Raw genomic sequence first — 15,370 nt, 5'->3', positions numbered from 1 at the left:
CAGCGCCTGCCAATGCCCGCGGCTGTGCAGCCCTGGGACAGCAAGTTGGGAGGGCTGGAAATTGCCCACCCTGTCCACTCCACGCGGCTCCTGGAGGACTAGGATGGTGCGTGGGACCCCTTGGGGCACCCACCTTGGGGTGCTGGGACAGCCAGGCTAGAGGATCCTGCACAGGGACATGCAGCACCAAGCAGAGAACAGAACTGCAGAGCCTCCTGAGACCTGTGACCCAGTGTCTGAGCACCCCTGGAGCCCCCGGAGGGGAGATACCTCTCCAGCCCAGCCCATTCCTACCCCAAGGCTGCAGGTGGATAAACCCCACGGCAGTGTGCACTGAAGGTGTTTCCCCCTCTATTGCCACAGTCCTCCTTACCTGCCTCGGCCATCAGACTTCTAGGGAGAGGTGAGGGCAGGTGAGTCCTTCAGCTGCCTCAGCCAGAGCTGGGAAAAGCCAAAGGCAGAGTGGGCAGGAGGGGAGGGAAGGTGGGGGAAAGGCTCTGCCCTCACTGCCTGCTGCTGGGATAGGCTGGGACCAGAGCCCAGGTGAGCAAGAGGCTCCACCAGCTGCCCCAGCCATGGGGGGTGCCCAGCTGTGCTGGTGGAAGGGGCAAGGCAGGAGGGGAGAGGGTCTCAATTCCGTGGTGGGAATTCCTGTGCTCCATCCCCATCCCAGCACGGGTGGACCCTCAGCCAAAACCAATGCAGACACAGTGACAGAAGGGACTGGGAACCAGTTCCTCTCTCACTGCCAAACTAGTTCAATGACTGGAAAAACAGCATCAGGTGCTGTGCAAACAGCAAAAGTGTCAGGAAGCATTAAATGTCCTTGTGCAGAGGAGGAAGCAACACAGGAGGGAGTTGGGAGACAGGCTCCTGCCCCAGCCTGGATAAGGGACAGGGAGCAGGTACAGAGGCTTCAGCAACACCTGGAGAAGGAGATCCCATGTGGTTCCTGTCAGTATCCAACCTGGAAGCTCCATCATTCCAGCCCCTACCCCAGACAGTATCCCACCAGCCCGGCTCCACATCCCACCTACAAACTGGGAGCACAAAGGTCCTGCGAGGCCCCAGCCCTCACCCAACCTCTGGGAAGAAAAAACGGGAAATCTCTAACTTTATGGAGCTGGAAGGGGGCACAAAGCAGGCTTAGGGGTCACAGTGTGAAGAGGTAGAAGTTTATTGGAATATAAACATTCAGATAACCTGTAAGATAGAAAAAACCCAACAACAACATATACAGACACTTGTTGGAAGGAGGTTGAGGTATTTATCCACCGCCTAGGCTATCACATTTCTTTTTTTTTAGTTACTTATTTTATTATTTTTTTAAATAGGTAAGAAAACTAGTAGCAAGGCTGCTGCAGCTGTTTGGTGAGAACATCTGAGCCCAGGCCCTTCACAGCACACACACACACACACGTGCAGTGGCCAAAAGGACTTGGTGTGACACGTTCACATTCACTTTGGGAGCTGAGCAGGCACACACACAGCCTCCCCCTCTCATCCCAATCTTTGTGCCTTTCCAGCACCAACTGGGAGCTGCTGGAATCAGGTTTGGTTTGGTTTTCCCAGCTGGCAAATCTCCCCACCCTGGAAAGAGGAGTGTGGAGGCTGCACGGGAGGAGCAAGCTGGGGGCTGGTTTGTTTTTTTTTTGGCTGCTCACTGCAAAACCTTGGCTGGTGTGGAGTTGAGAGAGGATGGAGCACACTGCAAAGCGGAGCACTTCACACAGGAACAGTCCTACTCGCAGTAGCAAACCCTGAGTACTACACAGTCGATGAACTGGAGCAGAGGGAAGGACCCACTGCCCTTTGCTCAGCCTTCCCAGGCTCTGCTGCTGGTTTCCACAACCCTGTCCCCAAAGCCTGGCAGCTCAGTAGGAGATCCAGAGGCTCAAGCTGCCAGGATCCAAGCCAGGCTTAGGGAAAGGGTTAACTCTTCACAGTCTGAATGGTCCTTGTCACCCTGGACTGAGAAAGGACCAGTTTATTGTTGCAGCTTATTAAACTGAGGTATCTGTTACACATCCCGACTTGATTCTTTCCCTGAATTGGATACAAAACAATCTGTTAGTCCCTGGCTAGTTCCAGTCTAAGTTGTGTAAAGCTTATAAACATTAATACTCTAGTAGTGTCCAAGCAGTTCAGTGATTCGAGTGCCTTTCTGTGCAAGAGAACACAACGTTAGCATGTGAGACAGAAGCAAACCCACCCCGGAGCAGCCTCTGCTCCCCAGGGCTGGAGAACAAAGCAGAAGGAAAAGCCAAAAGTGCCCCAGTCCCACTCAGAGGAAACAGCCCCCAACCCCACCCCCAAATAAAATAAACAAAACAACCAAAAGAAACCAAAAAAAAAAAAAAAAAAAAAAAAGAGGGAAAAACTAATCTGATTGAGCCCCAGAGTCTGGAAAATCCTCTGGGAATCTGTGGGGATGAAATGCTCTGGAGGCCTGAGGGATCAGCCTAGCTTCCCCATGCCCAAAGGCAACTGGATGGGATATCTTGGAGCAGCATCCATCTCAGGACATGTGCATTCCCACCCTCTGCCTCCTGGAAAGACTTCAGGATAGCAGGATAACTCAGGTCATAGCATCTGAGTCAACATCAGCATGGATCCTGGAGCACAGAAAAGCAAGAGAGACTTTGGGGACACTCTTGTTCCCAACAGAAAGGACAGAGCCAAGCGAGCAGCACTCCTGCCCTCTCTTCCTGCCTCTGCCTGTCCTCCTGTTGTGCACATGTTCTGGGATGATGCTGGACCTCAGCTCCTGCTGGCCTAAAGGATGGGGAAGCCACTGCTCTTTTGCTCAGCCTTGTTTTACCTTTCTGTCTTTGGTGAGACATTGGGAAATGGAGAAATAAAACAAACACAATGTCAGCAAAGCCACAGAGTAAAAAAACAAGCGATAAGATATGCCAATACTTCCTGAAGAGGTTAAAAAAACCAACCCCAAACAAACAAAAACAACCCAACAACAAGTACATAGCTGAGGTATTTCATCTGCTCAAAACAACCTGACTTGGGCCTGGAGGATGAGAAGGATGTCACCAGGGCAGGAGGGATGGGAAAGATGTCACCAGGGCAGGAGGGATGGAGGCTGGATCAGCTCTCAGATGAGAGAGGGGACAGCACAAGGCCACCTGAGCAGGAGCTGATTCCTGGAGTCGGGGCCAGCTTTGCTTGCTTCCAGCTGGAGGTCTGAGGGGAAAGGGCAAAGAAGGGCTTGATTTCCTGTTCTCTGCTTCCCTCTGGTGAGCAGAAGGTCTTCACCTGCTCAGGTACAATCTGAAGGGGCCTGGGTTGCCATGGGCTTGTTCAGAGCCCCAACCCCATGTGTGTAACATGAACCACAACACCTATGCACACACCACGGTCCTGCTGAGGTGTATTTCAGAGATCACCTCTACTCCTCAGCACACAGACATGGAGAGCTTCCAGGGGCTGATGAAAGCCACCTCAGGAGAAGGAAGTCACTCCAGGAAGCCTGGATCAACCCAAGTGACAGTGTCATGGGGGCAAAGGATCAGACACTGAGCCACAAAGTTCAGGCTGTCAGGGTAAATGTCACTGGGATGAGTTCCCTGTGGGAGACACACAAGGTCAAGGGCATGGAAAACTTTGGCTGAGAGCCTCAAGGCAACAGGAGGGATGAGGCCAGCACCAGCCAGAACCAAGCAGCCGATGGAGAGGGTGTTAATAGGGCAGGGAGGAAGTCCTTCCTTCATGCCAAAACCACGGAGAGGGGGAAGGAGGCACTCAAGCCTCCCATGAGGACATATGACACCAGCCCCCAGCAGGGCCTGAGGGAGAAAAGCAACACAAGCCACAGGAGGATGGGGCAAGGCATCCCACCGGCTCTTAGGATTGTCAAAACACGGAGTTGGGTGGTGGGAAGGGTCCTTGTGGCTCCTGGGTCAAGGAGAACCAAGTTTCCCTGCCCCAACTCCAGCACTTTTCCACCTGCCTTGGTGACATCTCAGCCATGTCTCAACCCACAGCTCCTAGAGCCCATCCCTGATTGAAAACCGCCAGGCATGGCCCCCTCCGTGTCCCACCCCCCAGCAGGAACACAGCAAACTCTGGAGGGAGGAGGAGGAGGAAAACAAAAAGCAAAAGGGAGGAAGAAAGGGGGAGAACAAAGCAAAAAAGGCCTGACAAAGAGATGATGAACAACAACTCGCTGGCATGGAAAGGTCTCAGCGTCAGCATCATCATCATCATCACCATCTTGCCGTTGGCCAACCACACGAGCAGGTTCCTTGAGATGAGGTATCTGTGCCACTCCTTCCTGGAGCTGCTGGAGGCCAGTGTGAGACAGGGCTGGGCCGACCATCAGAGAGCCCAACTGGTGGAGGGCTCGGCGCTGGGCGTTCCCCGGGATGAGGTAGGGCTGGGGGAGCAGTGGGAGCTGCTGCTGCTGCTGCAGGAGCTTTGGGTGCTGGAGCCGGCGAGGAGGTGCACCACAGGCTTCTGGGCAAACAGCACTCCTGGTAGGCAAAAGTGTGGGGAGCAGGGTTAGGGGGTGGCACAGCTGAGAAGGGCAGCACACAGAGCAAAGGGAAGGCTATCCAGCCCCAAAGATCCTATCCCAATAGAGAGAGGCTCAGGGCACCTTGAGCAGGCTTGGAGAGACACCAGAGCTCAGTGCTGGTCAGGGAAGGGATCCCTGTGCTGGCAGCCTGTCACAGGGATGTTGTGCTTACAGGAGACAGATCCCAAACGGTTCCTACACCTTTGGAGAAGGGAAGCAACTTTCATTGTATGGCAGAGTCCATACAGTGGAAGCCCATCCCACTTAGGATTTGCCCAGGGATGTGCAGGTGTGTCTCACACACTGAAACTGCTTGAGTGGAGTGCAGGGGACAACTGCTTCCCACACAAGCGTGGGGAAAAGCTCCCCCCCTCAGGAGAACAGGGATAACAGTCCTTCCTATCAGCACTTCCACACAAGTCCCTTCCCTTGGATTTCAAATACTAACAGCAAGGGAAGGGTGTGCACCCTGCCCAGGTCCCAAAACAGAACAGCAACCACCTCCTGCTGTGCTAACCCAGACAGGTCATAATGTGGCCAACACCAGCCTCATGGAGCATGCCACCCCCTCTACATGCCACTGTCCCCCCAGGATGGCTCTCCCTCCCCCCAGGAGGGGTTCCCTCACCAGCATAAGTGGTGCCATTGATCTCCACCGACATGTTAATGCTCCCAATGCCGTTGGGTGACACGTTCAGTGCTGCTGCTGCTGCCGAGTCTGACTTGTCTTCTTCCAGGAAAGAAGAAAGGCAGAGTTAGAGAGTGACTGTCCCATTCCCTGTACTCCCCAGAGAGGTGCACAGCCCTCTTCTTGTCCTCTCTTTGGTGAGGAAGTCCCTACATGATGTCCCTGTTGTGTTGCTTAGAGAAGCTGTCTAGGTGTCTAGAGTGTCTCCCTCCCTGCTGCAGTTCCTAGAGGCTTTCTGGCTTTGCTGCTCACCCTTGCCGTTGATCTTGACCTTCATGGGGACCTGCCGTGCCATGCTGAGCAGGTTGCGCTGCAGGGCCTGCTGGACCAGCCGCTGCTCCTCCTCCGTCATCCGTGACACCTTCTTCTCCGGGGGCTCTCCTGCCTCCAGCCTCTCTCTCAGCTGCTCCAGGGTGGCTGTTCTTGCTGCCACACTTGCCTGCTGGCTAGCCAAGGTCACTGGCACAGCAATACGATTTGGCATAGACACAGTCAAGGGCACTCCGTCACCTGGGGAAGGAGCGGAGTCACTTCAGCACTTTGTACCTCACACAAGGGTCTGACCCACAGGCAGGACATTGTGACCCGCCCAAATCCCACCACTCTCACATCCAGAGCTGGGAAGGATAAGCAGCCTGATTCCTCAGAGCAACCTGCCAGTGTCTGAAGGGGCTCCAGGGAAGCTGCAGAGGGACTCTGTTAGGAACTGCAGTTCCTAACAGACATTAGAGTCTAATGTCCTAAGAGACACTAGACTTCTGAGTTGCCAGCGATAACAGACATTAAATGATCAGGTTCATGCCTGATGCCTAGAATCAAGAGCACTCCCTCCTCCCCGTGCTGAGGGGGGAGCAATGGGGAGAAATTGAAAGAGGGAAATTTAATTAGATATCAGGAAGTTTTTCCCTGTGAGGGTGGTGAGACACTGGCCCAGTTTGCCCAGGGAGGCTGTGGCTGCCCCAGCCCTGGCAGTGTTCAAAGCCAGGTTGGCTAAAGCTTTGAGCAACCTGCTCTGGTGGGAGGTGTCCCTGTCCAGGACAGGAGGTTGGCACTGGATGATCTCTAGGTTCCATTCCAACCCTTTAACATCCTATAAAATGGCAACCAAGTGTGTTTCAGAGCCTCCAGCTGTGAGGAGTATCTGACCTTTTCTGACCGCTGCTGCCGGAGACACCCGAGGGTTGCTGGTCCCACTGCCTGGCGCCACACCGATGATGGGGAAGCGGATTTTGGGGGGAGACAGGAGGGAAGGAGGCCCCGTGGTGGTGGGTGAGTAGCTGAACAAGGAGGAGCTGTAGCTGGGCCGCCTGCCCTCCCGCCGGTTGCCGTCGATGGCTGCCTGAAGCTCTGCCGGGGAGCTCAGAGACTTCTTCTCACACTCATAGGCATAGAGGTACTTCATGTACCTGGGGAGAGGAAGCACAGGCACATCACAGTCACAGGATACCCTGAGTTGGAAGGGATCCACAAGGATCACCAGTGCACCCCAGGACACCCCAACAATTCACCCAGAGAGCATTGTCCAAACACTCCTTGAGCTCTGTCAGGCTTAGGGCCATGACCACTGCCCTGGGGAGCTGTTCCAGTGCCCAAACACCCTCTGAGGGAAGAATCTTTCCCCAATATCTAACCTAAACCTCTCCTGACACAACTTCAGGCCATTCCCTCGGGTCCTGTCGCTGGTTGCCAGACGGAAGAGCTCAATACCTGAGCAGGTTCCTGTGCAGAACATGAAATCACAGGCTACAGCCCAGTCTTCCTGGGACAGGAAGACTTTCAACCCAAGATCCCCTGTGGATCTGGAGCCTTTGCATATCATAAACACAGCTGTGCTAAGCACTGGGCAGGCTGGGTGTGAGGCACAGCTCTCAGGCTCTGCATTCACTCAGTGTTTGTAGGGTAGCACATCATTACATACTACTACACCCACAAGAGCAGAAAAAAACCCACATCCTCAATTCCTTCACAACCCAAACACCACCCAACAATCATCCACAATTCCTTCACAACTAAGAATATGAAATCCAAGAAACTAAGACCTTGGACCACAACACTTAATTCAAGGCAGGAAGTTTGAGGAATTACCCTTTGTCCATGTCACTTGTCCTGGGCAGCACTAAACCTTACAGCTTGGATGAATCCTGGCAGACAGGTTAGCAGGAGACAGCCTGTTGTACCAAAGGCTGTGGAAATGGCAAGCAGCTTCCTTCTCTGGGGCTCAGGGGTTCAAATACTTCCAAGAAAACTGTGTGGATTCCCAGAGCCCATTCTTTCCTCACTAAAGCACAGCTTCACCCTGTTGCTTCAATTTTACAGGTATTATACTTTCACCATCCTTTTTCTCCACTGCTTATTCTACTTCTACTTCCTTTTTTCCTTCTCTAGTTGAATACTGCAGGTCAGCAAAGCAGGTCCTACAGGGCAGCAAAGCAAACCTCACAGTAAGGAGGTGCTAAATTCTGAGTTGCCAGTGATAACAAACATTACGTGATCAGGTTCATGCCTGATGCCTAGAATCAGGAGCTCTCCCTCTTCCCTGTGCCATGTGCCCTTCACAGACAGTGCAAAACCCTCTGTGCCCTGAGGTGTTTCAGCTCTGAGGAGCCAAAAAGGGCCAGGATGGAGGGAGGTGCAGGGGATTGGGGCCACATCCAGGAGCTCCTGGCCCTGCATCCCTGCTCAGACCTTTGACTTACTGTGTCCGTAGGGTGAATGCAGCACTGGTGATGGAGGTGGGCAGGTTAAGGCCTTTGGTGATCTCTCTCCAGATCTTCTTGTTGATGATTTCCACCAGCCCTCCCTTCTCAGTCACCAGCTTGTAGAGCATGTAGAGATCCAGGATCTGCTTTGCCATGATGGGGATCCTATTGATGGGAGTTCCTGCAGGGAAAGGAGCATGGAGTCAGGAAGAAAACAAGGCCAACAGGCAGGTTGGAACTATCCATCTCCTCTGAACAGGAGATTCAGGCAACTCTGGAGCCTGGCTCCAGGCCTCTCCATGGGTGAGTAAATGAGGCAGAGAAGTGCAGCTCCATGGCACGTCTTCCTCATGGAAAATCCTTTCCTGTGGGTAAAAGCAATTATCAGAGCAATAATAGCCCACAGCTCTGAGCAGCTCCTGAAATAGACAGAGGGGAAGTGGGACCTATTCAATCCGAGGGGTGAGGCACAGGGGGAATCAGTTTTATGAGCTCAGGGCCAACCTCAGATAAAAATCTGCCTTGGGTGTGCTCAGGAAGGGGCTGAGCAGCTCCAGCTACTCTGTGCTGAGGTTCAGCTCCTTCACTCTCTGGGGTCTGCTGGCCTGGATTGCTTGGGAACAGCAAAAGACAGGGATACATGACACTAGACAGCATCTCTCCATCCTCCCTAGCAACATGTGCACAATGCTTTGTTATACTCTGTCAAGGCTGCTCTTTCCACTGCTTACACAGGGTTTGCGTTCTCCTACTCCTTTTCCCTAAACATGCTCCCAAATGACTCCCTGATGAGGCCACATGGCATCCCAGCAGCTTTGGGAGCCCAAAGCAAGAACCTGCTCTATCCTTCTGAAGACAGACAGGCAAACAGCTCTATCTCTCCTCCTCAGTTTTGTCATATTTGGGCTTAACAGAAAAGCAAACCTGATTTTTAACCTGTCAGTGTCCCTTTAGCAGCTCCTCAAAGTGAGAAAGGTCAAACTAATGAGATTTAGGCATGGAGAGGAAGAGGTGGGGGGGGGGGAAAAAAAAAGCTGATGTAGGCTTTTCTTTTGCCTAGGAAATAGTGTCCTGGATCAAAGAGCTGTCCATCTGGAGTCAGTATCCTGTCTCCCACAATGGCCAGCACCAGCCTTTACAGGAAAGCCTGGGAAGGGTTGTAATGGACAATTATGGAATCCCCAATCCACAGGGGAGACTTGTGCCACTGCTCCTCAGCCAAGTGATTCGCTTAATGCCCTGGAGCAGAGCAGTTTATGGCCCTTATAAATGGGGTTTATTCTGGTCAGTGAAAAGGAGCTCAGCTCACTCTGCAGATGTCCTCATTACACATCCAAGGGGCAGTTTTTTCCCTTCTTTTCTTTTGGAAACCTGTTAGGCATTAGCTCGTGGTGCCAATTCCCACAGGTTAATGGGATGAGGGATAAAATGGTAAACTTTTCCAGCTTGAAAAGGCTGGAAAAAAAGGCTGAAAATCCCAAATTAGTCTTAAAGTATAAGAAAACATCAGGAGCAACCTGATCACGCTAGCTCTGTGCGCTCCAGCCTTTTATACCCATCACATCCTCTTCTCCTTGCCTTGTCCAAACAACCCCTGCCCTGCCCACAGCACAAACTCCACAGAGCAGTAATTCCACAAGCTGCAGCAGATCCTCTTCTTGCACTTCAGGGGCAACAGCTCTCTTGGGGAGCAGAGAGACATAGTCAAACCCTTAAAACCCTCTGTGGCTCCATCCATCCATCCATCCTGGTTCTTCCCCAAAATCCTCAGTTTGCTCTAGTTTTTCCTGAGCCTCCATTTTGTCTTGGAATGTTACTGCAGAGATGAAGAGCACAGCACCAGTGTGGATCAGAGCCACTGGAGTGATCATGTTACCAGCCTTAAGTTATCATTCATCAGCTGAGCCACAGCAAAACCAGAGTCACAGCCAAAAGGAAAGAGGGAAATAGTTCTCTCCCAGGTCTCCAGGCAGAGCCAGGGGTGGGTTTGACCCCCTAAAATGCTCCTTCATTCATATAATTAAAGGCACAAGGCTGAGGGAGGATTGAGCCCCTCTCCCCCCACTCCTCCAGCAACCTGGTGCCCCTCAAAGCCACCCACTTTTCCCCAATCCAATTTAGGGAATAGCATTAACTTATCCAGAAGGGACTTTCATCCAGCTCTCCTTGGACACTGAGCAGATGGAGAGTGAAAGGGAAGGGTCACGGATGAGACTCCTCAGGCAAACAAGCTGCTAATACAGAAAATATCAAGAAACATCTACTTTTTAATAGATTACTTTTTTCTGAAAGACACTTTTCCTCTTCTCTAGATTCTCTCAGCTCAGCAGCTGGAAAAATACATAAGGAGATTTATCCAAATGCTGCTGTGAAAGGCTCAAACATCATCCACATGGGTGGGAAATAAAGGCTTAAACACTTCCAGGGAGTCTGACCTCCTGCCTCACCTCCCCACCCCTTGCACACCTTCCCTTCCTCAGTTTGCTTTGAAACCAGCCCCAAGTGTCCTGAAATCTCATTTATACACTCAGCTACATACAAACTCATCTAAACAGCTATTGATATATAAATACCCATTTATAAATATCTTTAGACACAGAATAAAAATGTACAAACTCAGCTTAAACCTCCAGTTTGGTTTTCCATTCATACAAGTTTTATACAGCTGAGAAACTTTACAGCAGGGACAAAACCACTTCCATCCTTCTCCCACTCTTAAGTATAGAGGTGGAATCAGTCTTTCCATGCTTTCTCCTAGCACCACTCCAGCTCATATCCCCCAGAGGGAGCAAAGGGGTTTGGAGCTGGTAAATTCACTGTATTTTCCAGAGCAAGCTGTGGCTTGGAGTGTTCCCTAGGATCTGCCTGCCCTCTCCTCCCCCAGCCCTCTCCTCTCAGAGTAAAGCTGAGGCGATAAAGTCTTTATTGGAAACCCCCAGAGCTCCAACAGGAAAGGCTGGAAAACGAGTGTCATGGGAGGATTGGCTGCCGGAGCTGAGCGGATCCTTTCACAGGCTGCGAGGCCTGTCAGGGGCCATGATGGATTACTGTCATCTGGCAGCATCAGGATTAATGATCCTGAGGTCAGAGGGGAGAATTCCAGAGGGAAAGGTCAGCAGCCTGGGGCACAGCATAAGACTTGTTGCCTTTTGATGGCAAACTCATTTTACTGTACTTCCAAGCCTCCCTCTCCTGTCGGCTCCCTGAAATCCTGTATGCCCCAAGCCCTGCCTGACTCTAAGAGGGAGATGACTGACTCCTCTCCTAGTTTTCTTGGAAAACAACTTTTCTTCCTTTTAATAGAACCTTATTAACATAGAACTATGTAAGTGTGGCTCATTCCTGCAAGGAATCAGCCAAATAGGGGGCATAAGGAGTCTATTTCCACTGGAAAGGGGAAGATGCAGAGCTGCTAAACATGAGAAAGCTCAGGAAGACAAACTCTAGGGTAGACAAAGTCTGGAAGGGGAAAGAAGAGACATCCCATAGCCCACAGGCTCCTGGTTTTCTGAGGAGAAAGACAGCTGTAACTACAATTCAGATTGCTGGAATAAAGACTTTCCCTGGAGGAAGTCTGACTGGAGCTATAAACATCTCTGTCCTTCAAGGGAATTTCACCCCCTTCAAAAGCCTCTTCTGTTCCAAGCAGACAGAACAGAAGCCTCAAGGGTTTATATGGAGTGGCCTCAATGTGCCCTATGTCCCCTGCTCTGGAGAGGCAGAGGGAGCAACGGTTTGCCTTTGAGCCTTCAAGAGCTATTCAAGGGGCTGAGGAAGCTGTGAAGCCCAGAAAACCTCTGGATGGCTGTTTTTACTCCCAGGAACCAGCTCCTGGGGAAGGGATTTGGCTGAGCCATCAGTACCCTCAGGTTCTGTCCCTCACTCAGTGCTGGGGCTCAGCTTGGCCCTTGCTGAAAGGGACTAAGCTTTGGACCATCATCTTCCTCACCCATCCAACCACACTGCCTAAGGGAGTTTTGTTTTCCTCTTCTTCACCCTATTTTAGCCACACTTGGGAGTTAGATCTCAGCCTGGAGATGCAGATTGAGGAAAACTGCCCCAAAGCCTGTTTTGAACCAAATCCTAGGATATAAATTCTCTTTTATTTTGCTTGGTTTTCCCAGTCCTGCAGGAGAGAGATCCCCTGCCAAGGGCCACTCTCCCCACTGCAGGGATTTCCCCACCATCAAGCAGCCTAAGCCAAGACTTGTCCCGCAAGCAGGAGACAAAGAGCCCTTAATTACACCTAGCCTGCAGCACTGCTTTTCCAATCCCCTCCCATTTTTCCTCTCCAATTTACCTGCAGGAGTGTCCATTTTATAGGAAGCAACAAAGGAGGTGAGAAGCCCAAATATTTACCTGTTCAACTGCAATAAAGTACATTCTGGAGTGAAAAATAGTCATTTTTAAGGCTGTAACAGGTACAGAAAAAGCTGTTCTTTCCTCTCTAAATATGTTCAAGAAGAGAAACTAGACGAGACAGCCAAAAGGAACAAGTTTTCCCCAGGAAGCTGGGAAAGCCAAAGTGAATTAAAATAGCATTGAAACAAATCTTGAAGAGATCTTTATGTTTTTGGAAAGGATGCGGAGTAATTAGTTGGTGAATGTGTGATCTCCCAAGCTAAACAGAGGGAAGATTCACTTCTACAGTGCAGAACATGAACAAATCAACTTGAACCCTGTGCTGCCTCAGCTCCTGGTTTGCTTGGATCCCTGTCCAAGGACAAATCCTGCCTGGCTGCAGCCTGTTCAGCCAGCCCAGCTCCTCTGCACCAGTTTTACCTGGTGGTTTGGGTCACTCAGTGTCAAAATGGAAAGCAAAGGGCTCCAGAAGTGAAAGCAGCTCTCTCCTCCCAACCTGATCTCTCCCCCTTGCCATGGCATTCCCACAGCAGCATTCTCACCTCCCAACAGGAATGGCACCATCTGATCCTCAAGTCTGCAGCCCATTAGACACTGCTCTCCAAGCAGGAGCCAGGAGAGAGGGTAATTAATCATGTTCTATTTGACAGGAGGCCCATTTCTTATCTGCACCCCTTCAAACAGCACAGCTCCCCTGCCCTCCTCACTCAAGGAGGCTGACAGCAGGCCCTGATCAGATTTCAGCAGCCTAACTGGCATCCAGTGCCCTGCCCACATTAGCCAAGGCTCCAACAACATTAGCCTTCTCCTGGGCCAGAAATCCCATGGAGATTTGCCCTCCTGGACCCCAGTCCCTAGTAGCAATTTCTTCCCCAGATGTTGAGACCCCAATGCAGTTGCTGGGGGGTTTCTGTATGTATAACCTGGGAAACATGGGGATAAGCTCTTCTTCTCCAGGCAAGGAGAGGGAGAAATCCACCTGGGTATCTCCGGGGTCATCTCTTCAGTGCTGAGCCACCTCTGCAGCACTTCAGTAACCATTTGAAGAACATGCTGTTAAAATTTTGGGGGGAAGAGGAAGCACCAACATGAGAAAGGACTGGGGAAGAGCAGGACCAGACACATCTAATCTGGGAAGTGCTGTGAGGACAATTTAACACCTCCATCTTCGGGGGAAGTGAGAAGAAATCCCTCTGCCTCCATCACTTTTTACACCCAGAGAGGAGCAGCTCAGAGATCCTACTGGGAGAGCAGCTACAGCAGACTGGTATCACCTACCTGAGTGCTGGTGGGTGCAAAGCAACACCCCCCAACCATAGAATCATGGAATTTTAGGGGCTGGAATGGACCTTAGAGGTCATCTAGGCCCAACCCCCTGCTCTGGGCAGGGACACCTCCCACCAGAACAGGTTGCTCAAGGCTTTACCCAACCTGGCTTTGAACACTGCCAGAGTTGGGGCAACCACAGCCTCCCTGGGCAGCCTGTGCCAGTGTCTCACCACCCTCACAGGAAATCATCCCAGACTCACTACTTTTGATCCCTGCCCAGTGCCAACCCAGCTCACAACAAAACATTTCAGCTGCTCTTCCCCTGACTACATGTAAACCAAATCTCCTATAAGCCAGAACCAAACTCCTCTCATTATTCCTCCATGAATCACAACTGCAGCTTCCAACAGGATTTTTCTTTGCAGTTAAAGCAATATTCACTCTAAATCACCATTTCCAGCCACTGCAAACCAAGGGATAATTAATTATCTGAACTGCAATGTCTATTCCCCCAGATTTGTTACAGCACTTTCCAAAGCTTCCAGGTTTTTTTCAATTAGAGAGAAAAATTCTCATGTCTCTCTGGCTGCAATAGATGTTTTGATGTATGAAAAACAGAGGGGGAAGGAAGTTTGGGTTTTATGGGAAGGACCTGCTGAGAATTGCTTTGAAACTCTTGGAATCTGCAGGTAAACTCCCCCTAAACATCATCTTAGGTATCTGAGGGAGACTTTCAGTCACTTGGCACTAAGTTGATGAGCAAAACATTCCTTGCAGGAGCTGTCAGGATGCTCCAAGGAAAGGACAGGACTGTGCATTCATGTTGTCTGGAGCTCCCAAGCACTTGGCTGTACACCTGTTTTGATCTCAGCACCACTGCCAGGTATCTAAGTACATGGAGTGGTGGACTCTGTTCCCTGTTCTGAAAGGCTCCAACCACTTGTGGAATGGAGGAATGTAAAACTGATTTTTCCTTCATTTGTAGAGGGAACTGCCATTCTTTCTTCCAAACCATAGAAAGGAAAATCCCTACAATATTTCCTGGATCCTCACTGCTCACCACCTGCACAGGACACTGGTCACCACTCTGAGTCAGACCAGGTGACCAAAGAGGCTCTTAAGGGAAGTACAGGAGGCAGAGATGCAGCTGTGTACAAAATCCAAGGATTTGACAGGGAAAAACACTTTGCCTGATCCATTGGGACCATCCAGAAAAAACCACTGCAATGCCTCAAGTGGGAACTTCCCACTGCAGAGCATCACCTGCTATTTCGGGAAGCATTTGCTGCAGGTAGGAGCAAAGGATGCTGAGAATTCATGTATACTGATGTCTCAGAGAGCTCCACTGCTTAATTCAGAGTCAAAAATAGCTCCAGAGGATCTAAAGAAACCACCTGGAAAATTGAATCAGTGGAAGAATGAAGAGTATTCCCTAAACAAACACTTCATAAACACCACTTGGCCTAGAGAGGAAAGAATCCATCAGTAAATGCTTCTGTCTGTCAATCCCCTGGATGTGTTGTATTCCCACATCCTAAATGCTCAGGCAGAGCACACAACAGCAGGAAAACATTAAAACCTCATGGCCAGGCTTACAAAGCCTCTTCTATGCATATCCACAGCAGCCACCAGAATGGGCAAACCATCTGGGAAAACCAAGGTCAGGCATGAACCTTGGAGGGAATTAGCAGAGACATTTTCTGAGGGCTTCAAATGAACAAAACCTGAACAGAAACAGCTTCCCTGGAAGGTAGCTTTGCCCATCTACCACAGCACACAGAGCTTTTCTCCACAGGGATGTCTTGTAGGAGCACCACTGAT

General features: G+C 50.8%; 1 protein-coding gene across 1 annotated transcript in view; it reads right to left on the bottom strand.

The window, feature by feature from the left end:
* Nucleotides 1-4,291: 4,291 nt before the first annotated feature.
* Nucleotides 4,292-15,370, bottom strand: part of ARID3B (AT rich interactive domain 3B (BRIGHT-like)) — a 24,385-nt gene continuing 13,306 nt past the window's right edge. The window contains exons 5-9 of the mRNA XM_009082472.1: nt 7,916-8,099; nt 6,366-6,625; nt 5,472-5,729; nt 5,160-5,261; nt 4,292-4,487 (exon numbers count right to left, since the gene is read on the bottom strand). Of these exons, the coding sequence (XP_009080720.1) occupies nt 4,333-4,487; nt 5,160-5,261; nt 5,472-5,729; nt 6,366-6,625; nt 7,916-8,099 (959 nt within the window). The 3' untranslated portion in view covers nt 4,292-4,332. The remainder of the gene's footprint in view (nt 4,488-5,159; nt 5,262-5,471; nt 5,730-6,365; nt 6,626-7,915; nt 8,100-15,370) is intronic.

This window comes from Acanthisitta chloris, unplaced genomic scaffold (genome assembly GCF_000695815.1).
Source record: "Acanthisitta chloris isolate BGI_N310 unplaced genomic scaffold, ASM69581v1 scaffold10459, whole genome shotgun sequence".
In the NCBI taxonomy this organism is placed as follows: Eukaryota; Metazoa; Chordata; class Aves; order Passeriformes; family Acanthisittidae; genus Acanthisitta; species Acanthisitta chloris.
This window is presented reverse-complemented; position numbering and strand designations above follow the sequence as displayed.